Source organism: Amblyomma maculatum, chromosome 1, assembly GCF_055883805.1.
Source record: "Amblyomma maculatum isolate TAMU_Amacu chromosome 1, ASM5588380v1, whole genome shotgun sequence".
NCBI classification, from domain to species: Eukaryota; Metazoa; Arthropoda; class Arachnida; order Ixodida; family Ixodidae; genus Amblyomma; species Amblyomma maculatum.
This window is the reverse complement of record NC_139344.1, coordinates 306,306,207-306,331,242: the sequence shown is the minus strand read 5'-3', so window position 1 is coordinate 306,331,242 and position 25,036 is coordinate 306,306,207. Positions and strand designations below refer to the sequence as shown.

General features: G+C 47.2%; 1 protein-coding gene across 1 annotated transcript in view; it reads left to right on the top strand.

Moving 5' to 3' along the window:
• The window catches only part of LOC146206999 (solute carrier organic anion transporter family member 4A1-like), a 356,838-nt gene extending 336,947 nt beyond the window's left edge, over positions 1 to 19,891 (top strand). Inside the window, exon 14 of the mRNA XM_084576032.1 lies at positions 19,592 to 19,891. Within this exon, the coding sequence (XP_084432158.1) occupies positions 19,592 to 19,863 (272 nt within the window). The 3' untranslated portion in view covers positions 19,864 to 19,891. The remainder of the gene's footprint in view (positions 1 to 19,591) is intronic.
• The last annotated feature ends 5,145 nt before the right edge of the window (positions 19,892 to 25,036 follow it).

Sequence of the window (25,036 nt, the reverse complement as noted above, 5' to 3'; positions counted from 1 at the left end):
CAGATAACGCCCTTGGCCAGGCGCTCTTGATTTATCCGACACACGCCACGCAAAGCTTTGACTATCTGATCCCTGTAAGCTGATGCAGGTGGCGTGAAAACGCCCTAAAAAGCCGCCTCAGAAGTATTTGCTCTTCTCGCTAGGATAGGCGATCGGCACCGCAAACTTCATGGCAGGTTGCAGACCCGAACCCCGAGTACTCCTGCTAGGCCTACTCGTCGCGAAATGGGCCGGCAATTCGGCGCCGAGTTATTTCTGGCCCCATTGCTGATGAGTGTTAGTGAGAATATCAACCGTGGCTGCTTGTTTTCTTTTGTCTAGCACGATTAAGCTACAGACAAGCCAAGCTGATCAGGCCGTTAATTAACTTATCGGGCATTAGGTTCTCGCTCGGCCTCCGATCTGATAAAAAAGGAGATCGGGCGACCGTCCGTTGAACAACTTGGTCGGCGTCGCGAGGTCGAAAATCTCACCGTACGAAGACAGGTAGCCGGTGGTCGCGCTGTCGTCATCGTCGGTGTAATACGAGAGATCAGTACGTCGATAGCTAAGAAACTTAACCGCGCAGCCCACTCGCTGACTGACTGTGCCTTAATTATGTCCAAGAAAACATACCTTACTCTATGTCGTTTTTGTGCAGGATCATGTTCATCAAGTACGAAAGGAAAGAAACAGCGCTACTAAGAGGGGACAGCAGAGCAGACAAACACATCCGCTGACTAGCAATGAAATAATTTATTGGTTCAACCGAGGCAGCATATGAGGAAAAACAAGGAAAAAAAAAAAAGAAATCTCACAACCACACACGCGAATGAAAAAAACATTATCAACAGAGATAAAGATACGCGCATTCTTTTGCGGAGAAAGCTATCGACGGGCTGCTGATTCACAGGTGACGTAGCGTTTTTATAATGTCAGCTTCGGAAATGAGCCTCGAAGTCTAGTCCTTATACCGGGCTATGATAACGGCCCGAATGAGATCAGGTTACTAATCTTCGCATTCTGCACAATGAATGGGCCAAATAATCTTTGCGTGACCTTTTGTCTACATCCTTTACATATGTTCACACAATTGGTCATTGATGCAGCGTCTAGTCTCACCGATGTAAAAAAGACCGCATGATGTCGGAATCTTATAACCAAAGCCAATGCAAAAGCGAATAAAATTCTTCTTGCGCTTCTTTTGACAGCATCTTTCCTTCTTTCCATCCTCGTTCACGCGTGTGCACAAACCGTCTTGTTTTTTCGTGGAGGAAAAAACCAATATAATGCCTGCTTTGCTTATAATCTTTTTCAGGTTGTGCGAAACTTGGTGCACGTAGGGAACAAATGTTTTTTTTTTCTTTAGCTGGCCAGTATCAGTGCGTTTTTTCTTTCCATTTCACATTCGGCAATCAAAGATTTCGCTCCTATTGACACCATCTTTGGATGGTATCCTGCTGCAGATAGCCGTTTTAGCTGCGCACAAGACCTTCGCGGCTTTCATGCACGCCTTGGCTATTCCCCGCTTAACAATATTCGAATGAGCCGAAAGGTAGAACCGCGGCGAGTATATCCAACAAAGAGGATTGTCAGAAATTGTTCCATGTCTAGAAACCTGCTATTAGTGAAAAGTCAGTGCAGCAGTTTGCTGAGCGTTGTGCGATATAGAACTAAAATGTCGTCGAATTAACACGTCATCGAGCCTGGTTCGGAGACGCCTGTCATAAAAAGCCACTAGTAAGTCACCACAGGAGCAATTCGATACAGACTCCTTGTTTTTGAATGAACCATTTGTTGTCCAGAGTGACAAAGGTCGGTTGTAAATAAAACTGGACCATTTGTAAAACTCTACTGACCTCTATTCCACATGCGTTCTGGAACTTGTTTACCCCAAAGCGGTCTATGCAAAGGCTGATTTCTGCGGTCACGGAGCTCTGAGGCATGGAATATTGCGTCGTTCACATCCCCTAAAATGGCATTCATTCTAATGAGCCTCGGGCCGCCTGATGAGGAACGGGTAGGCACCCTGCCACGTGCCTCTTTCGGACACACATCTTTCTGTAAGAAGACTGGCAGACCTTTCGATGCCTTGAGGCTACTCTCAAGAGTATGGCTTGCTCACAACGACTTTGTCTTGTATTCTCATAGGTTTTACACATCTCACTTTTCGGAAATTTATATAAACTGCTTCTTGGGCATTTTCCTTGTCTTTGGGCACAATGACAGACCACCCTCCTTATCGGAGCGAAGCAGCTTGACGCCGGCATCTTTGATGGCAGCAATAGCGGTAGTGAGGTAGTGTGTGCTTACTTTCTTGAAATATTTGGGAAGGGACTCCACACCTTTTAAGATGCAACGGTTGGCGTCATCCATAGTTGCCTTGTGTGCAGCTGTCCGAACAAGTGGAAGCAGCTCCGTTTTCTCCCGTCGCGGATGCTCACAAACCTTCGGCCCCAGCTTCAGCAGGCTGTCCACCTTCGGGGGGACGCCAGCGTTTCCCAGCCAATTAACATCTTTTTGGGCTGCAGCTGGAGGTCGTTTTTGGCGAGGAAGCCTGGGAACAATCTGTCCCCACAAGAAATTTGCTTCATTAGACGCCAAACGCAGGTCTCTTACAAATATTTTGCTCCCCACTTCTGGATTCTCGGATTTCCTGTGGGTTCAGATTGTACTTAGGCTTCCTCGCCAAAGACAACCTTCAGCTGCAGTCCAAAAATATGTTGAGATGCTGGGCAATGCCAGCGTCCCCCGGAAGGTGGACAGCCTGCTGAAGATGGGGCCAAAGATCTGTGAGCATTCGCGACTCGACAAAACGGAGCTACTTTCACTTGTCCGGACAGCTGCAAAAAAGGCAACTATGGATCACGCCAACCGTTGCATCTTCGAAGGTGCGGAGTCAATTTCCAAACATGTCAAGAAAGGAAGCATACGCCACCTCACTGCCGCTGTTGCTGCCATCAGATTCCGGCGTCAAGCTGCTTCATTCTAATAAGGAGGGTGGTTTCGTCATTGTGCCCATTGTCATTTTAAAGAAAATGGCGCAATAAGCAGTTATGCAAATTTCCGAAAAGTGAGATCTGTAAAACCCTTATTAAAAACAAAGCGGTCCAACTTTGCGAGCAAGCCGCACTCTTCAGACTAGCCTCGTCAGTCAAAGCATCGAAAGGTACCAGCCTACCAGTGTTCTTCATCGTAAACACACACAACAATCTGTGACAATTCCGCACAATTGTGTCCGAAAGAGGCACGTGACAGCGTTGCCGCGTTCTTACAAAAGTGCTTTTCTCATCTGGAATTGGACGATCCGTTCATCATCAGGAGGCCCGAGGCTGTTTCGTACATTTTCACAATGAATGCCCACCTCATGTGCCCACTTGCAATGTTCGCTCTGTGCCATATTGCAGTTGTAGCTCTCGTCTTAAAGCTACGTTTTTCGCTGAATCATGTGAACGCCTTTTCGATGGATGTGAAGGACGTATACTTCGCTCCGTGAAATCAGCATAGACCGCTTTGGGGTAAGCAATTTATGTATTCATCTATCTATATTGCGTCCAGAGGGCATTACAGCAGGAGGGTATATTGCAGAAAGTGACATGTAGAAGCAAGGCACAGTCATCAGAACAATCATGAAGAGCGGTAAAACTTCAACGTAGAAGGGAAACAATAAAGTGCGGATAAGGTGAACAAGTAAACGGGCCGAACACTGACAACTTGCCAGCGGCATACTAAGCTAAAAAATAAAAGCAGAAAAGCAGGAATACTAAAATGTTGTGTAAAATGAAGCATAATAGTGAAAGCAATCGGCCAGAACGGCAAGTTGTTAAGGTATGAAGGAAGCAGTCAACTGAGAAGACGGTAAGCAGGCATAGCAGACTCAACCAAAACTAGCCAGCAGCATACTAAAAGCAGAAAAGCAGGAATTAAATTTTTACACTGAGGCAAGTTGCAGGTGCTGCAACAGTAGAACTGGAAAAGTGCCGTCCGCCGCCGAGACTACACATTCTGATAGTTTGTTCCATTGCTTTATTGTTGTGGGAAAAAGACGATTGGTACACACATGCTACACACATGCAGACTATATCACGAATTTTGAAACTGTGGTCTTTCCTGGCGGAGATAAGCGTAGGCGGCTTTAGATGAACATTGCGATCAACTGAGACTTTTCCCGCGCTATTTGCTTCAACAGTGTAAGCCTAGATGCAGAACGACTAGTTTCGAGAAGGTGCCATGAAAGGGCTTTCTTCAGTGCGGTAACGCTGGTATTATACATGTAGGAATTCGTCACGAAACGTGCCCCCCCCCCCTTTTTTTGAATAGCTTCTAATTTATAATTGTAAAGAAATTAGAATCCCAGACTGCGGCGGCATACTCTACGATGGAGCGGACATTAGTAAAATACAAAGTTTATTTAACATCAGGAGGGGCAGCCTTAAAATTGCGCTTGATGAAATTAAGTGCACGGTCAGCTTTCATAGTAATATATTTTCCATGTTTATTCCATGTCAGGTTTGAGGAAAAAATGATTCCAAGATATTTGGCGTTATGAACGAAAACTAAACTTTCTGCACCCAACTAATACATTGCCTCCACATTTGTGCGCTTTCTGCTTAACCGGATGTAATTATATTTAAAAAAATAAGTTTCATATTCCATTTGTGACACCATAGCGTGATACGATTAATATCTGTTTGGAGCTTAGCAGCATCGGCCTGCGTGGATATATTTCTGCATATAACGCAATCGTCAGCGTACAATCGGATATGATCTGTGATGTTAGTACCTATGTCATTTATGTAGATTAGAAATAGTAGGGGTTCTAAGTTCCGGAGCGCATTTGGAATGGTGGTCAGTTGATTTTTATAATTGGTCCGGTTTTATGTACAGTCGATCTTTGTCACCTGGGCAACAAATGGTTCATTCAAAAACAAGGAGTCTGTATCGGATCTCACGTGTTAAGTGACCTACCTGTGGCTTTTTATGACAGGCGTCTCCGAACCAGGCTCGATGACGCGACCGCATTGAAGGTCGCACTCAGCAAACTGCTGCACACATTTTTTGTGACGCGTTCTGTAACGATCTTAATGATCTCCAATTGACAACTGAGTTTTCACTGAAGTTTTTGGATAAGAAATTTCTGACGATCATGTTTGTCGGATATACTCGCCGCGGTCAAAGAAGAGCCTTTCCAGTCGGCTCATTAGAAGCGTGGAATTCCCAAGGCGTGCATGAAGGTCTTGTGCGCAGGTAAAACGGCTATCTGCAGCCCTCTGAAGATGGTGAGAAGCAGAATCTTTGCATGCCGAATGTGCAATGCGAAAGAAAAAAACAACGCACCAATGCTGGCCAGCCACAGAAAAAGAAAATAACATGTGCTACCTACGTGCGCCGAGTTTCACACAACCTGGAAAAGATTGTAAGCAAATCAGGCATTAGGTTGTGTTTTACGTCCTCGAACAAACTAACCTGTTCGTGCGAACGGGCTAACCAGGATGGAAAGAAGGAAAAAGTATGTCAAAAGAAGCCCACGAAGAAGTTTGTTACTTGTTGCATTGGCGTTGTTCATGAGATTCCGGCGTCATGCGCTTGATTTTACGTCGTTGAGACCGGACGCTGCGTGAATGACCAATTAGGTGAACATGCAAAAGATACAGAGAACAGGTCACGCAAAAACCATGCATTGTGCAGAATGTGAAGATTGGGAAGCTGATCTCATTCAGGCCATTATCATAGCCCGGTATAAAGACGAGACCACGAGGCTCATTTCCGAGGCCCACAGTATAAAACAATATGTCACCTGTGCATCAGCAACCCATCGATAGCTCTCTCCGCAAAAAACTGCGCGTATCTTTATCTCTCTTGATGGTTTTATTATTCCCATGTGCGGTTGTGAGATTGCTTTTAGTGCGTAGCACTACTAGCCGCAATCACGGATTTCGCCGATGTCTATCCGAAGCTGGTCATTCACACTGAGGAGGCGGAGCGACCGCATAGCTGCAGCAGGAGCCGCTCTCTCCCCTCTCTGTCGGTCCATCCGTCTCTCCATGAACTTGAAGAGGAGAAGCGAAAGTGGCGACGCCCGCATCACGCGACTTAGCACTGAGGGGGCGGAGCGGCCGCATTGATGCACCCAGTGAGAGAGTAAGACAGTGAGAGAGGGGCGTGCTAGTTGTAGACGTGGTGGCCGTCACTTTGTAGTGATTCACAAGCATGTTTTCACTTCCTCCTCTTCAATTTCATGGAGCCACGAATGGACAGGCAGAGAGAGAGAGAGAGTGGTCCTGCTGCAGCTATGCGTCCGCTCCGCCTCCTCAGTGCAGAGCCGCGCGACGCGCGCGTCGCCACCTTCAGTTTCTCCACTTCAAGGTCGCGAAGAGGGAGAGTGTGAATGACCAGCTTCGGATAGACATCGGCGAAATCCGTGATTGCGGCTAGTAGTGCTACGCACTAAAAGCAATCTCACAACCGCACATGGGAATAATAAAACCACCAACAGAGATAAAGATACGCGCATTTTTTTGCGGGGAGAGCTATCGATGGGCGCGTGTCGCTCGTGCGTTTTCAACTTCGGCATCTCTCCCTTCGCAGCAGTCACTCCTCAGCCTTCACGGACAGCTGACGTGCACGCGCGGTGCTCCCTGGACCTCGGCTTCGAGCCGCGCACCGTGTCGTGAAGCTGCTTGTGGGTATACCTTCGTGCCTTAACTGGCGCTCACCTTCAGGCGCGTTTCCCTTCCTCTTCTCTATTTCTCTCGTCCTATGATCCCACTGCAGATCTTTTCAAGAGGTACATGTGACTGTTTTCGTTCATTTCTGAAGATGGTGTAAGGAAAGCTGAGGTCGCGGTTGCGCCATGCGTTTGTTTGATTCGCGTTACAATGGATGAAGGCGCAGGTTGCCTGACGTGCTGAAGTACAACAGGTAAGCAGTGCCACGCACATCATCTGTTTGTCTGCTCTCGTGTCCCGTCTTAGTAGCGCTGTTTCTTTCCATTAGTGATCTTGTACCAACCAGTCTGTACTCCCCCTCTTCTGAAATTCATCAAGTATTCTGCATGAGGGAGGACTCCTGTGTCAATAGTCCACGAAAAAAAAGAGAGACGTGTCCTTTCATATTGCAGCCTGAAATTGCAGACGACGCTCCGCTGTCTATTCTCTTGTGATCTCACACGAGCATTTCCAAATGGCCTCGCTCTTGGTGAGATGAGCTTCCCGATACCGATTTTTATGGCGTTTTGTTTGTAATATGCGCCGCACGCCAGGCACTAAAGCTTTGTGAGTAGAATTACATACTTGCATATTAATCACAGAAGGCACAACGGCAATAAATCAAACTACCGCATCGACCCTTTAAGTATCCTTATATATAAAGATATGCGACAGAGATAGCACAACCGCCGCGCGTGCAAGAGGGCCGTGTTCGAATCCCGGAGCCGCACAATTCCTAACCGGATTAAAAAAATAAAATCCGCGTGTTGATGGAATTGCACAAACCTCTCTTTTTTTATTTACTTCAATATTTCTGATGTTTGTTGCTGACCTGTGAACAGAATGCTCTTTTGTTTCACACTGGGTTTATGTTTGAAGTTCAAGTGAAGGGCGAGCAATTGTATTAGACACATCAGTTTGTCCATTCATGTCTCCTAACAGGATGATATAACTAAATGAGTCCAATCAGGATTTCTAACAAAAATAGTGCTCTCGCTTACGACGTGAATATATATTTTGCTGTTTAATGTTCACTTAGTGACCCAAGAGAGGAAATGTTGTTTTCTAGTTTATCTCTTGCTGCAGCTCAATTGCTTTATATGGCGAACAAAGGTTGTGAGATCAAATTTCAGGCTGTTCAACCCCATTTGGGTGGAAACTAAATGTAATACGGCTGTGTACTAGGCAATCATAGCACCGTAAAAAGACACAGGCGTTAGACACAATCCAGAGCTTTCCACTGCGGCGCTGCACATAGACCACATGCAGAGCCACTAACGGCTGCAACTAGTCCTGATCGAGCGCTCTGCGCCAACACTAAGCCCACAGACAACTTTGGGCCGTTGAGGTCCACATACTATTCTCCTTTTCATGAGCCAATTCAGGAAACTGGGCACCTCTGTACTTTTATTTGCATTGGCGAAAGTACTCAGAAATCTTGGTGAACCCTGAACCCACAGGAGATCGGGTTTAGAGACACACGAAGAAAGAAAGTATTGGTCTGTGTTTGAAAAAAATGGGACAAGGGGTAACGGGCCATAATTTTTGGACCATTTATTACCACAAGCGCTTGCGAGAATGTGTTTAGTGAAGCTTACCATGAAGGAATGCATGCATATGGTAAACAACATCATTGTAGCTTTTAGTTTTGCTGAGATCTATGCTGTTTTATTATCCTATGGCGCGGCAAATGCTAAACAAAAGGCAGTCTTAAAACTATATACATCGAGGAGTGGTGCAGCAAAAAAAAAATATTTGTACTTGGTTTGGGCCCAGAAACTTAGCAAAGCAACCTCACAAATGAGACATTTTCTGAATCATTAGAGAATAAAATTATGTACACTCCAGTATCATCCTTCCTGCTTTTTATTGACAAAAGAGCATTTCTTTCTTGCCATAACATGGAATCTCCTTTGTGACGGTTTTAACGGGCTTCTCTGTATATAACAAAAGCAGCTAGTATTCTGCCTTAGCAAAATGTGAACACAGGTGATACATCCACATGTGTGTCTGCTCTTACGTCTTGTTCTGTTTGGATTTGTGCGGTGTTAAAAATCACACACGAAATGTGTGCATGACATGAAATGTGATTGAGTTGGAGAATATATTATCATCCTGAGTTATTTATGTTTGCAATAAAGGCTGCTCACAACACTGTCTTCTTCGAGCAAATACATTTTTATTATTATATAGACACTTGCTCTGCGTGGTTTTTGTTCAGCCATTCATACTGAATCAAGAGCCATAGTATAACGCGAAATATTAAGCAGTTCCTACATGCAACCAGTTCCTTGCAGCTTCCATGGCTTGTTCGATATTGGATTAAAGTGAGTTAATTTCTATACTCTCTCAAGGTTGCAATAGAGAGAAAAGAGAAGACAAGTAAGAAAAGGATGAATTAATGCAGTCTTTTTTAGTTGCAACCTTGCAACCTTGAGAGAGTAAATAACCTGCAGCTTGCTGTCGATCATCGGGACGATGTCGGCTGATGCTTACACAGGTGTCCAAACGTGTGTGGTTCTTGCTTTGGTTGACCTTGGCACATGAGCCAGAGCCAGTTAGCAAACGATCAAAATTCGATCTCTGTTGCTTGTCGGCTGTTCACCGGCCCTGTGTAGGCAAGTCGGCTCTAAGTCAGTCGGCCGCGTCAGGCTGACATTGCCAACCGTTGGTCGCCCAGTATAAAGGACCAACCTCTGTCCAGGGACATCCAGTAAGTCCGGCTCGAGAATTTTTGTCCAGCTTGCCAGCAGACGGCCGACTTCAAGCCGATCTCGTTGTGCCCCTTGGATAGTAAGATAGGCAGTAGTGAAAAGGAGTCAGACGTTTCATCAATGACGAAGGACGAGGTTAAGAAGGCTTTAGAAACTGTGAAAAGAGGGAAAGAAGCTGGGGAGAATCAGGTAACTATCGATGTCTTGAAGGACGGCGGAGATATCGTGCTAAAAAAGCTGGCCAACCTCTATGATGAGCAATGCCTGGTGTCATCGACGGTACTAGAATCATGGAAGAACGCTAACATTATCCTCATTCATAAGAAAGGGGGCGCTAAGGGTTACATACAATCTGTTACATACAAGGTGTTTACTCAGGTAATCGCTAACAGCTAGAATATGGATAATATTAGACTGCAGCGGTGGCGTAGCGGTAGAACATCCGTCTCGCATGCAAGAGGATCGGGGTTCAAATCCCAGTGCCGCGCAATTTTCCACCGGATTTAAAAAAAAAAATCAGCGTGTCGATGGAATTGCATAAACAGGTTTGGGGTGCGACCTGATGCCGGTGAACACCTCCGGCAACGCACTCCCTCACCAGAACAGGATTTGGCCACCCTGGTGCAGTAATCGGCCACAACCTCTCATGATAAGCTCCATAAAACCCCAGCCCTCAGTCACCAGCGGCTGCGGAACAACTGAACACGGCGGCGGTCAGACCTGTGACGCAGCCGGGGGTGCTAAAAACTTCTGGCTCCGCTAGACAGGTCGCCATTGGAAACTGACCCTGGCAACGTTTAACGTTAGAACCCTAGCTAGTGAAGCTAGCTTAGCAGTGCTGTTAGAGGAACTAAAGGATTTTCGCCGTTTGATAGAAGACACTGATTGGGAATCTGTTTTCAATGAATCAAACCCGAACATTGCGTACACTCTATTTGCCGAGAAACTGAAACACTGCTACCATAAAGCATTTCCGTTGAGTGCAAGGAGCATAAAATACAAAAACAAAATTAGGAAACCATGGATAGATGCAGTACTCTTAGACAGGATTAAACACAAACACAAATTGTACCATTCCTTTATAAAAACTCGTGATGTCAGTAAGCTTGTAGAATTCAAAAAATATCGCAACCGACTTAATAAAGAACTTAAGCAAGCAAAGTTAGATTACTATGAAAAGTTGTTTACCCGTGTTTCCAATAACCCTAGGAAAATTTGGCAAGAGGCCAGAAACCTTACGCACTGCAGTCCTCGTAAGGAAACTATTCAGGTTTCCTCGCCACACGGAAATCTTAGTGACACAACAGCTGCTGATACCCTCAACAACCATTTCATAAAAAGCGGAAAATACACTTCCACTTGCCCACCTGTACAAGAGCTTGTCTTACCGAAACCTGCTATTCTGAACTCATTGGCAATGTCGCCAACCACACCACTTGAAATTGAGCGACTGATAGAAAATCTTAAAAATAGCACTGCGGCCGGCATTGATGATATTAGGGCAATTCCTATAAAATATATTTCCGATCTAATCTCTGTTGTTCTTACCCATATTGTTAATAGTATGCTGGAGACTGGAATATTTCCTGAACAACTCAAAATAGCAAGGGCGAGTCCAATTCATAAAGGTGGGAGTGATTACTCAGTCAACAACTTCCGTCCCATATCAGTGCTCCCCCTTTTGTCAAAAGTTTTTGAGGGTGTTATAAACGTCAGAATGGAAGATTTCCTAAGAAAACATAACATAATCTATGAGACACAATACGGATTCCAAAAGAATAAGTCAACTGAACAGGCTTTACTGAACATTAAAAACGAAATAATACGCAATGTTGAACAAAGACTCTACACAGTAGGTATATTTCTGGATCTTCAGAAGGCTTTCGATTCGGTGGACCATGAAATATTATTAATGAAGCTTTACGACTACGGTATACGAGGTGTCGCATTAGATCTAATAAGAAATTATTTGACTAATCGTTCCCAATAAGTTACAATAAATAATGCGCATTCATCATTATTAAATGTACTGTACGGCGTACCGCAAGGATCAATTCTAGGACCGATATTGTTCAATTTATATATTAATGACATCTGCAATATACCAAGTTCGCCAAAATTAATTATGTACGCAGATGACACTAATCTTTTCTTCGCAGGCAGATCGCTCATGTCGCTCCAGGACACAGTGAATAACTACCTCAACTCACTATCCCTCTGGCTCGATGTTAATAAATTAAGGTTAAACATACACAAAACCAAATATATAATCTTTGCACCAATAAATAAGCCTCTATGTTGCAAAATCGCCATTAATTTCCGTAATGAGCTGCTAGATCAGGTATCGACACAAAAATTTTTGGGTGTGTGGTTTCAGAATAAGTTATCTTGGAATACGCATGTTAGTCGTCTCGCAGGGGACTTAAGTCGAGCTGTTGGGTGTCTGTATAAGATTAAGAACCTCGTTCCACTTTGGCTGAAAAAAATGTTGTATTATACCCTCTTCTACTCTCGACTGTCTTACTGCGCACTCGTCTGGGGAACTACGACAGCCCAAAATTATAAGAACTTAATTTTATTGCAGAAGAAAATGCTGAGAATATTTGAAAACTTTTATGGCAAGCCCCATCTTCTCCCAACGCATCCGCTTTCTTCACAACATTTAATAATCAAAGCAAACCAGGTCTACTACTACAAGCTCGTACAGTACATTAACAACAATAAGTTATATAAAGCTTCTGATTCAAACCCAAGTTCACAGTATTCTTTTCGCCGAGTACTCAGAAGGGCACCTGCCACAAGAACAAACTACGGCCGGCAACACACAGACTACCAGATACCGTTTCTGTTGAATCGTGTAGATACGCTCGTAAACTTTAACAAACCTGTCACCAAAAAGTTTCTTAAAGCCCTATTACTCAAGCATGACATCGCAATTGCATAGTTTAATTTTTTGTTTTGTGTTTTTTGCATTAGAGGTTACATGTGCTTTTCTTTATTATTTTGCAAGTGTTCTATACTGTATCACTAAGTTCAACAAACGGTTTTATTGATATCGTCTACAGCGGCATGTTTCATCTGTTTCAATAATTGCAGTTGGTTTATTATATAGCAATCCGCAATAAAATGCCAATCTTTTGTATTTCTTTTTTTCCTATCCATAGTTATTTGGAGTGACTCAGTTTCATGCAATCAAATTTCTGTATTTGCGCGTTGTGTTTATGATTCGAAGTGCTCTTTTGTATGTTTTGTATACGTTTTTCAAACTGCACGCTGAACGTCATCCGGAGCGGAAGCCTTTGTCAGGCTCTGTAGCCTTTAGCTTTCGCTCCGGCTTTCTGTAATAGAAAGGAACAAATAAAGAAAGAAAGAAAGAAAGAAAAGAAAGGAAGAAAGAAAGAAAGAAAGAAAGGAAGAAAGGAAGAAAGAAAGAAAGAAAGAAAGAAAGAAAGAAAGAAAGAAAGAAAAGAAAGAAAGAAAGAAAGAAAGAAAGAAAGAAAGAAAGAAAGGAAGAAAGGAAGAAAGAAAGAAAGAAAGAAAGAAAGAAAGAAAGAAAGAAAGAAAGAAAGAAAGAAAGAAAGAAAGAAAGAAAGAAAGAAAGAAAGAAAGAAAGAAAGAAAGTATGAAATGGGATGTCATAGGGCTTAATGAGGTTAGGAGACCGAATGAGGCATATACTGTACTGAAGGATGGGCATGTACTGTGTTATCGAGGCTTACCAGAGAGGCGACAACAAGGAGCAGGTTTCCTTGTCAATAAGTATATAGCGAGTAATATAGATGAATTCTATAGTATTAATGAGAGGGTGGCAGTCATCGTAGTTGGGCCTAATAAGCGGTATAAACTGAAGGTTGTACAGGCCTATGCACCTACATGTAGTTATGATGACCAGGCAGTTGAAAGCTTCTACGAAGATGTAGAATCGGCAATGCGAAAAATAAAGACGCAGTATACTGTACTGTACTGATGAGAAGAGAGGAGTCGCTGGAGAAAGATTTGATGTTGGGAAAGGTTGAGGGTCGCCGGAGAAGGGGTAGGCAGCGAACGCGTTGGTTAGATGACATCCTCGAGGCACTGCAGATGAAGTTATGTGATGTTAGGAAGATAGTGAGAGACCGGAAAGCGTGGCGTGACATGGTCCATAGGGTCACGAAGAGTCGGACACGACTGAACGACTAAACTGAACTGAACTGATACTGTACTAATGGGCGACTTCAATGCCAAGTAATGGAAAAAGCAGGCAGGAGACCAGGCAGTAGGTGACTATGGCATCGGTTCTAGGAATAACAGGGGGGAGCTACTAGTTGAGTTTGCAGAGCGCAATAACTTAAGAATCATCAATACCTTCTTCAGCAAACGGAAGAACCGGAATTGGACATGGGAACGTCCTAACGGGGAGACTAAAAATGAAATTGACTTCATAATGTGTTCAACCCCCGCCATTGTGCAAGATGTCAAAGTCAAAGTTTATTTCCTATCTAAAACTACAGATGGAAGAATCGTAGAAAAAAGCTGCCCTTGGGCAGCTTTTAGATAGATAGATGTAGAAGTAATCGGAAAAGTGCGATGCAGTGGCCACAGGATGGTGAGGTCCCGAATTAGCCTAAATCTGAAGAAGGAACGCAACAGATTAGTTAGAAAGAAACCCATCAACGAATTAGCGGTGAGGGGGAGGGCAGAAGAATTCAGGATCTCGCTACAGAATAGATATTCAGCTCTAACCGAGGATGGCGACATTACCCTAGAAGCAATGAACAATAATTTCGAGATATCATTACTGAGTGTGCAGTAGAGGTGGGCGGTAGGATAGTTAGAGAGGATACCGGTAAGCTGCCTAAAGAGACGAAAGATTTGATTAAGAAACGCCAGAGTATGAAAGCTTCCAATCGAACAGACCAAATCAAATTGGCCGAGATATCAAAGCTAATCAATAAGCGCAAGGTGGCTGATATAAGGAAGTATAACATGGAGAAAATTGAACATGCTGTAAAGAATGGGGGAAGCCTTAAAGCAGTAACGAAGAAATTGGGCATAGGCAAAAACCAGATGTATGCGATAAGGAACAAGGCGGACAACGTCATCACGTATATGGAAAAGATAGTCAAAGTTGCCCAGGAGTTCTATACATATCTCTACAGCAGCCAAAGTAGTCAGGATCGTAATGAGATTGGCGGCAGGGAAAAACAGTCAGACGCTCCACCAGTGACGAAGGACGAGGTCAAGAAAGCATTAGAAACTATTAAAAGGGGGAAATCAGCTGGAGAGGATCAGATAACTACAGATTTGCTAAAGAACGGGTCGGATATCGTGCTAGAGAAACTGGCCACCCTGTATACGCAGTGCCTGGTGTCATCGACGGCACCGGAACCATGGAAGAATGCAAACATTATCCTCATTCATAAGAAAGGGGACTCTAAGGACCTTAAAAATGACAGACCAATCAGCTTACTGTCTGTTACGTATAAGGTATTTACTAAGGTAATCGCTAATAGAATCAGGACAACCTTAGACTGCAATCAAGCAAAGGATCAAGCAGGGTTTCGGAAACGGTACTCTACTATCGATCATATCCATACCATCACTCAGGTGATAGAAAAATGCTCGGAATATAATCAGCCTTTATACATAGCATTCATTGATTACGAAAACGCATTTGACTCAGTTGAAACATCGGCGGTGATGCAGGCATTGCGAAATCAGGGGGTAGACGAGCCATACGTGAAAGTACTGGAAGATATATATAGTGGCTGCACACCAACCATAGTTCTGCATAAAGAAAGTAACAAAATTCCCATAAAGAAAGGTGTTAGGCAAGGAGACACAATCTCCCCAGTACTATTCACAGCTTGCTTAGAGGAGGTATTCAGAGACTTGGAATGGGAGCAGTTTGGGATAAGGGTAGATGGAGAATACCTCAGTAATCTGCGATTTGCTGATGACATTCCCTTGCTAAGCAACTCGGGGGATGAACTGCAAATAATGATTGATGACCTAGACAGAAAGAGTAGAAAGGTAGGCTTGAAAATCAATATGCAGAAGACTAAGGTAATGTTCAACAGCCTCGGGAAGGAACAGCAGTTTACATTAGGTAGCGAAGTACTGGAAGTAGTAGGCGATTATGTCTACTTAGGACAGGTAGTAACCCCAGATCCGGACCATGAAAAGGAAATAACAAGAAGAATAAGATTGGGATGGAGCGGATTTAGCAAGCACTTGCAGATTATGACTAGCAGCTTGCCGGTATCGCTCAACAGGAAAGTATACAACAGTTGCATCTTACCTGTACTCACCTATGGGGCTGAAACGTGGAGGCTAAGAGAGTTCCACTTAAGTTGACGACAACCCAGAGAGCTATGGAGCGAAAAATGGTAGGGGTAACATTAAGAGATAGGAAGCGTGCAGAGTGGGCCAGAGAAATAACTCAAGTTACCAACATTCTAGTGGAAATTAAGAAGAAGAAATGGGCATGGGCGTGACATGTAGTGCGAAGAGAGGATAACCGATGGTCGCTTAGGGTAACAAACTGGATTCCAAGAGAAGGAAAGCCTAGCAGGGGGCGGCAGAAAGTTAGGTGGTGGATTAAGAAGTTCGCGGTGGTCAACTGGATGCAGCTAGCACAGAACCGGGTTAAGTGGAGAAATATGGGAGAGGTCTTCGCCAGTGGGTATAGTCAGGCTGATGACCTAATTATCTAACTAATTACAAACCAATAACTTTCGTGGTGTTCTAGATGTATGCAGAAGTTGCAGATGTATGCAACTGGTTTCCCTTGACTACTTCAGTTATTTCATTTCTTAACCTTGGTTCCAGTTAGCTGGATACCCCCGGTAGATATATACTGCTGCGGCTTCGGGATACATTTATTACGCTATCTGTACACAAGGTGGCCGGTCCCCCATTCTAGTTTCCATCATGTTCATCCTCACCGTTGTAGCCGATATGTGCATCTGGAAGGACATGCTATGAACATATATAAGCCTGGCCGTAAAAGCTGATGTGTTTTCTTTTCCTACACAGCTAACATTTTATAGAAACCGAACAAGGTTGAAGGAGAGAGCCAGCGCAGCAGCAGCAGCAGCAGCAGCAGCAGCAGCAGCAGCAGCAGCAGCAGCAGCAGCAGCAGCAGCAGCAGCAGCAGCAGCAGCAGCAGCAGCAGCAGCAGCAGCAGCAGCAGCAGCAGCAGCAGCAGCAGCAGCAGCAGCAGCAGCAGCAGCAGCAGCAGCAGCAGCAGCAGCAGCAGCAGCAGCAGCAGCAGCAGCAGCAGCAGCAGCAGCAGCAGCAGCAGCAGCAGCAGCAGCAGCAGCAGCAGCAGCAGCAGCAGCAGCAGCAGCAGCAGCAGCAGCAGCAGCAGCAGCAGCAGCAGCAGCAGCAGCAGCAGCAGCAGCAGCAGCAGCAGCAGCAGCAGCAGCAGCAGCAGCAGCAGCAGCAGCAGCAGCAGCAGCAGCAGCAGCAGCAGCAGCAGCAGCAGCAGCAGCAGCAGCAGCAGCAGCAGCAGCAGCAGCAGCAGCAGCAGCAGCAGCAGCAGCAGCAGCAGCAGCAGCAGCAGCAGCAGCAGCAGCAGCAGCAGCAGCAGCAGCAGCAGCAGCAGCAGCAGCAGCAGCAGCAGCAGCAGCAGCAGCAGCAGCAGCAGCAGCAGCAGCAGCAGCAGCAGCAGCAGCAGCAGCAGCAGCAGCAGCAGCAGCAGCAGCAGCAGCAGCAGCAGCAGCAGCAGCAGCAGCAGCAGCAGCAGCAGCAGCAGCAGCAGCAGCAGCAGCAGCAGCAGCAGCAGCAGCAGCAGCAGCAGCAGCAGCAGCAGCAGCAGCAGCAGCAGCAGCAGCAGCAGCAGCAGCAGCAGCAGCAGCAGCAGCAGCAGCAGCAGCAGCAGCAGCAGCAGCAGCAGCAGCAGCAGCAGCAGCAGCAGCAGCAGCAGCAGCAGCAGCAGCAGCAGCAGCAGCAGCAGCAGCAGCAGCAGCAGCAGCAGCAGCAGCAGCAGCAGCAGCAGCAGCAGCAGCAGCAGCAGCAGCAGCAGCAGCAGCAGCAGCAGCAGCAGCAGCAGCAGCAGCAGCAGCAGCAGCAGCAGCAGCAGCAGCAGCAGCAGCAGCAGCAGCAGCAGCAGCAGCAGCAGCAGCAGCAGCAGCAGCAGCAGCAGCAGCAGCAGCAGCAGCAGCAGCAGCAGCAGCAGCAGCAGCAGCAGCAGCAGCAGCAGCAGCAGCAGCAGCAGCAGCAGCAGCAGCAGCAGCAGCAGCAGCAGCAGCAGCAGCAGCAGCAGCAGCAGCAGCAGCAGCAGCAGCAGCAGCAGCAGCAGCAGCAGCAGCAGCAGCAGCAGCAGCAGCAGCAGCAGCAGCAGCAGCAGCAGCAGCAGCAGCAGCAGCAGCAGCAGCAGCAGCAGCAGCAGCAGCAGCAGCAGCAGCAGCAGCAGCAGCAGCAGCAGCAGCAGCAGCAGCAGCAGCAGCAGCAGCAGCAGCAGCAGCAGCAGCAGCAGCAGCAGCAGCAGCAGCAGCAGCAGCAGCAGCAGCAGCAGCAGCAGCAGCAGCAGCAGCAGCAGCAGCAGCAGCAGCAGCAGCAGCAGCAGCAGCAGCAGCAGCAGCAGCAGCAGCAGCAGCAGCAGCAGCAGCAGCAGCAGCAGCAGCAGCAGCAGCAGCAGCAGCAGCAGCAGCAGCAGCAGCAGCAGCAGCAGCAGCAGCAGCAGCAGCAGCAGCAGCAGCAGCAGCAGCAGCAGCAGCAGCAGCAGCAGCAGCAGCAGCAGCAGCAGCAGCAGCAGCAGCAGCAGCAGCAGCAGCAGCAGCAGCAGCAGCAGCAGCAGCAGCAGCAGCAGCAGCAGCAGCAGCAGCAGCAGCAGCAGCAGCAGCAGCAGCAGCAGCAGCAGCAGCAGCAGCAGCAGCAGCAGCAGCAGCAGCAGCAGCAGCAGCAGCAGCAGCAGCAGCAGCAGCAGCAGCAGCAGCAGCAGCAGCAGCAGCAGCAGCAGCAGCAGCAGCAGCAGCAGCAGCAGCAGCAGCAGCAGCAGCAGCAGCAGCAGCAGCAGCAGCAGCAGCAGCAGCAGCAGCAGCAGCAGCAGCAGCAGCAGCAGCAGCAGCAGCAGCAGCAGCAGCAGCAGCAGCAGCAGCAGCAGCAGCAGCAGCAGCAGCAGCAGCAGCAGCAGCAGCAGCAGCAGCAGCAGCAGCAGCAGCAGCAGCAGCAGCAGCAGCAGCAGCAGCAGCAGCAGCAGCAGCAGCAGCAGCAGCAGCAGCAGCAGCAGCAGCAGCAGCAGCAGCAGCAGCAGCAGCAGCAGCAGCAGCAGCAGCAGCAGCAGCAGCAGCAGCAGCAGCAGCAGCAGCAGCAGCAGCAGCAGCAGCAGCAGCAGCAGCAGCAGCAGCAGCAGCAGCAGCAGCAGCAGCAGCAGCAGCAGCAGCAGCAGCAGCAGCAGCAGCAGCAGCAGCAGCAGCAGCAGCAGCAGCAGCAGCAGCAGCAGCAGCAGCAGCAGCAGCAGCAGCAGCAGCCGCCGCCGCCGCCGCCGCCGCCGCCGCCGCCGCCTACCATTTTTCGTTCCATAACCCTCTGTGTTGTCTTCAACTTAAGTAGAACCCTCTTTGTTAGCTTCCACTTTTAAGCCCCATAGATGAGTACAGGTGAGAAGCCTCCACGTTTGAGCCCCATAGGTGAGTACAGGTAAGATGCAACTATTGTATACTTTCCTCTTGAGTGATAACGGTAAGCTGCTAGTAATAATTTGCGAGTGCTTGCTAAATGCACTGCATCCCAATCTTATTCTCCTTATTATTTCCCTTTCATAGCCCGGATTTGCGGTTACTACCTGTTCTAAGTAGACATATTCGGTTGCTACTTGCAGTGCTTCTCTACCTAACGTAAACTGCTGTTCTTTCCCGATGCTGTTGAAGATTTTCTTAGTTTTCTGCATATTAATTTTCAAGCTTATCTTTCTACGTTTTCTGTCTAGGTCATCAATCATTCTTTGCAGTTCATCCCCTTAGTTACTTGGCAAGGCAATGTCATCAGGAAGTTGCAGATTGCTGAGGTATTCTCCATCGACCCTTATCCCGAAGCGCTCCCACTCCAAGTCTCTGAATACTTCTAAGCGAGCTTGGGTGATCGTGTGCCTTGCCTAACACCTTTCTTTATAGGAATTTTGTTACTTTCTTTATGCAGAACTTTTTAGTGTCTTGCGATGCCAAAATGCGAAGGACTGTAACCGCCCTTTGTCTCCAATCGACTCAGGAACCATACCAGCGCCTCTGATCTTCGGCAAGACTGTGGACATGGCGTGCGAGATCTGGTCATCTGTGTTCGACGGGCTCCCGAACGATTCCGGGAACTGCGTGCTCTACAGCAACGCGTCACTGAGTCGCAAAATGTCTACCCTCCTCATTCTGCTGAAGACGATGTCCGTTGTGCTTTTCACATGCGCCAGCCTCAGCTACACACCTGTCCAGGAAGCGCGCTCTCCACGCCAAGAACTGCCTCCACACGCAGCCGAAAAATTTGCGTAGCAATAAACGGAGCAAAATGGGCAGCGAACATCTAACTTGCTTAGCAGCGCTGGCCGCTGAAGCCTGCACGTTGTTGTAGTCCGCCCTAACGAGAAAATTTAAAGCGCCTTCGAGCGCCATCCTGAAATGACCCAGCATCACGCACGCATGAGCAGCAAATGATAAAGTTGCACACCACTACTAGTATATGTGCGGAAGGCGGGTGGAAGAACGTTCTCTGCCTGCTAATCTGACATTTTCCTGTACCGCTTAAAACAGAACAAGACAGTCGTCAACACTTTTCGGGGCGGCAGAATTCTCTGACAAATCTAGCAAGGATCTAAGAACTATTTTGTTTTGTTCAGGTGTTGTTTTGTTCTTGCATAGACATACATTTGCTTCCAAAACACACTGACGCGTGCCAAAGCCACAGCTGCAAGTTTTGTCGACCACTCACATCCTGCTTAGGGATCAGCAGCGATGCTCTTTACACGCTTATAGTTCGAATTACTTCGCCTTTTTAATGCCTGGACAGAAGTGCACGTCTTCACGGGTATTTCTCTGTTCCCGCATAGCATCAATCAAGCGCAGATAGAGACGTAAACCGATGTAAAATGTTATTGAGAGTTCACCCATGCCTTCAAGGGCATGTGCACTGTCTTGAGGGCTGCAGGCAGTTACTCTATCCGTCATCACGCGTAGTCCATGTGACAGTGCAGGTAGGAGACTAGGCTACACATGTTATTAACGTGAACTTTGAGAAATTAAGACGCCTGAAAGAAATCCTTTTCGCCTGTGGTTGCTACCGTAAGAGAAGCAAAATGAAAATAGTCAAAAGCTGCTGTGCAAGAATTCCTATTGAACCGCACTGCAGTAAAGTGGGTATGCAGTTTTACATTCATGCGATACCTGGACTTGCATACTGCTTTCCATGGAGTGTAGGCAGGGCAAAAACAAAAATAAACATAGACGCAAAAATAGAAAACAAATGAAACCATATCGATAGAAAAGACGTCCACCACTACATCGGGTTTAGACCATAGGCGAATACACGCAAAACACAGATAAAACTGGGAAAGGCGTAGAAACGGCTACTGAAGCACAGTTATTCCTGATAGGTGCTGCATGAAAAATAAAAAAAACGAGCTTACTTTTCAGCAACAGAGAAAACGGTTGCAGAAAAAATAGCGCACGTATGTTAGTATACCCCGGAAGGATTTGTGAGCAGGACTTGCAAGAGTGAGGGTAAAATAACTGCAAAAAAACTAAGTAGGAGTTAATGTAGAGAGTCACAACGTTGTTCAACACGTTGTGAAGAGAAAACCGACTTCAATGAAGGGCACGGTCATTGCATCAACACAGCAGTCAAGAGCCCCTGTTAGCAAAGATGCCGCATAAACGAGTCATAAATTGTCTCGTTCAAGTATACATGATGAGGAGTGACACTGACCTCCAGGTGAATAAACATTAGCTCTGATTTAGCTCTGATTAAACCTGGATGGAAGCAGAAGCTTCTTTTGCCTGGCTACGCCTGTGGCCAAATACAGGGACGCTTGAGCTCCACCTTTAAGCTTATGGCTCGATAGCGCATGCCCATATATTGTAACGTGGTAGTGACAAGGCAATAGGCACCAAATAAAAGAACACAGGCGTAATTCGACTGAAAACTCTGTACTGGGCTGACTTGCACCCGAAAAAGGACTAAGCAACTTGTCAGCGGCGATAGTAACAAGCGTGCTCTCTTGTCCTCGAACTACGAATTCCCGTCGCAGCAGTCAACCCTCAATTTAAAGGCTTCAAAGAAACATCGACATAAAGTCGGAAACGGAGACTAGCACAACCTAAAACATTGCAGAAATGCATGCGAGTGGCCGGAATCTTCGAGACATGTCTCTGCCCATCTTGTGCGACAAATGATCTAATAAAGCTGCATTTCGCGACAACGAGCATGAACAAACAAAGAATACAGGACTGATCCCCGTGCGATAAGGCCGCATGCCGGCGGCTGTCGAAAAAAAGAACAAATACAGATTTGAATAGTTTGCGTCATTACTCCCCCTTTAAGATGCATCAACCCGATGCTTACAAAAATACACACAAAGGTAAACAAAATAGTGGATAATAAAGTAAGTTTATCGCGCGTAATAAGGACGACTTCTGGGCGCGCCCGGCGCCGTTGAGATGTGGTCGTGTCGTCAAGGATTACCTCGTGATCAAGATGTCTGATGCGTCGAATGAATCTCTATGAGCCGAAGTACCGCCACAAGAGTTTTCACTCAGTCCGCAGCGGCGTATCGGCGTCCAAACCCACATTCGGTCTCCCGGTATGTACTTTGCATCGCGTAATCGCAAGTTGTTGCTCTTGCTGGTCTGTTGCTGAGTCTTTAAAACACGTTGTTGGGCTAGTTGGTGCATTGCATGAAGTAAGACTAACCGGCCAAGAAGACGCACACAGGAAAAATCGACACAGAAAGAAAGAGGCTGGACTACAAACTGATTTATTAGCAAGAACGGGACTCAAATATATAGAGGCGCTCAGTCACATGACCTTTCCACAATCGCCATCCCATCCTTCCGTCGTGGAACCACAATTCACTTTCATCGTAACTCCTTTATCATACCTACGCTTACCCAGTAATCACAACGTACATATAAAACTATAAAACAACACTATCTATGCAAAGCTGCGTCAGAAGGAACTAAAGTCATACACAATGCAAACATCCACGTGATTACAAACAGGTGATTACAAAACAGATTGAATGAACCTGATTTCCTTACTTCGTAAGGCAACAGAACAATCACTACAGCATGCATCTCCTTTCTGTGTTATCATAAATGCTTCAAGAACTTCACGCGCTATTTTGTCGCGACTTCTGCCGAGAATCTTAATGCCGTCAAGCACCGGCTCACATCTGCACTCTTTACAGTGAAGGGGCAAATTAGACCCGGTTCCATTCCTTAGGGAATTCGAGTGCTCCAGTGCTCTGTCGTTAAAACAACGACCCGTCTGGCCTATATAGACCTTGCCGCAGGTCAGTGGTACTTCATACACCACACCGACCGCACATTCCACAAAGGGTTGGCCATGCCTCTTTTCGCACTGGGGCTTCTTTTTCCGTCCGATGCGTGCACACAAACCGCTCAGCTTTCTAGGGGCTGAGAATACGACAGGCACATCATACCTGGCTGCAACCTTTTTCAGGCTGTAGGCGACACGGTGCGTATAAGGGACCACCTGTGGTCTCCCTTTTCGAGGCTTAGCGGTGGAGCTTTTCTTGCCTTTCATTTTTTGTAACAGGGTCTCTGCTACAGCAGACACAACAGAGCACGGGAAGCCTGCCTTTTGAAGTATTTGTCGAAAGAACCAGCCTCTTTCTTTCTATGTCGATTTTTCCTGTGTGCGTCTTCTTGGCCGGTTAGTCTTACTTCTTGCTGAGTCTGTTGCTGGTCTTTATGCGCAGCCGGGCAAGTTGTCGGGCTTCCTCTGCACGCTCAAGGTAGGAGGTGACGTCCACTCTCTCCTCGTCGGTTACGTGCGGCGACATAGCGTCGAACGTCGTCGTGGGCTCCCTACCGTACACAATCTTGAATAAGGTCGCTCTGTTTGTATTCTGGACGGCTCTGTTATACGCGAAGATAGGATGGCGTCCCTGGTCTTGTGTTCGGCATCGACTTACATGGCGATCATGTCGACGATTGTTTTGTTGAGGCGCTCTATAACTCAATACGTCTGCGGATGGTAGGCGGTTGTCCGCCGGTGACTCGTTTGCCTGTAGTTCAAGATGGCCTGCGTGAGCTTCGCTGTAGGTGATGATCCCCTGTTCGTGATGTCCACTTCGAGGGCGCCGTGTCACAGAAGAATACGTTCGACAAAGACCTTGGCGACTTTTGCCGCGGTGCCATGAGGCAGGGCTTTCCCTTCGGCGTAGCGGGTAAGATAGTCAGTGGCCAAAGTGATTCACTTGTTACGCGCAGATAAAGTTGGAAAGGGGTCGAGCAGATCAATCTCAATTTGCTGAGATGGCTATTCGGGGATGGTATTTACCTTTTCACGACCCTGGAAAAAACCGGTTTCACTGGGCTGTGAAGCAGGCGTGGGGGGAGAATCCGCAGCCTTTTCCTGTGCTATGAGCACAGCCCAGTCTCCAATATGGCAGCGCCCTTTGGCCAATTTTGTAAAGGGTCTATAGGGTTGAGTAGTCCAGCGGGTCTCATCGGGAGTGTCTTGCGTCGCTGACACTCACGGGATGTTTTCACGCAATGGGCAACGTCATCAGGCAACCGCGGCTAGCAGTACTTCTCCTCGATTCGCTGTAACGTGCGCGCGAACCCAAGGTGCCCAGCAGTGGGCTCATCGTGCAACGCCTGCAAAATTTCCTGTCAAAGGCATTTAGGCACAACAAGAAGCCGTGCGGTCCTGTTGGGTGCGACGTTCTTCACGAGGATGTCGTTGTTTAACGCGAAAGACGACATATGGCACCTGAACACAACAGGACAGGAAGTGGATCATGCTTCCAGGTAATCGGCTAGGTCTTTCAGATCAGGGTGTGATAACAGCTATTGTACGAAACGGCTTGCGCTTATCGGTTCCAAGAAGGCGTCGTCGTCTTTTGGGGGAACGTCGACGGGGCCTCGTGATAAGCAGTCTGCGCCGGAGTACTTCCGGCCAGACTTGCAGACTACACAAATGTCAAATTCCTAAAGACGTAGGCTCCGTCGTGTAAGCCGGCCGAAGGGGTATTTCAAATTGGCGAGCAAGCAGAGCGCGTGCTGATCGTTTACCACCTTGAACGGTCTGCCATATAGGTGAGGGCGGAACGTCAGAGAGGCCCAGATGATCGAGAAGCATTCCTAGTCGCTGAGTAATTGGCTACTGCTTTTGAAAGGGACATGCTGGCGTACGCGATAACTTTCTCCTGCCCGCCACTCTTCTGAACGAGAACGGCGCCTAGGCCGACACTGATTGCGTCGGTGTGAATTTCAGAACCGGCGTTTTCATCAAAGTGGCCAAGGACAGGAGGGGACTGTAGCCGGCGCCTAAATTCGTTGAAAGCTCGTGCTTGCGGCACTTTCCATTTAAAATGGACGTCAACCTTTGTAAGCAGAGTCAACAGTTAGGCGATGCGCGAAAAGTTTCTGAAATATCACCGGTAGTAAGCGCATAGCTCAAGCAATCTGCGCACAGCCTTTT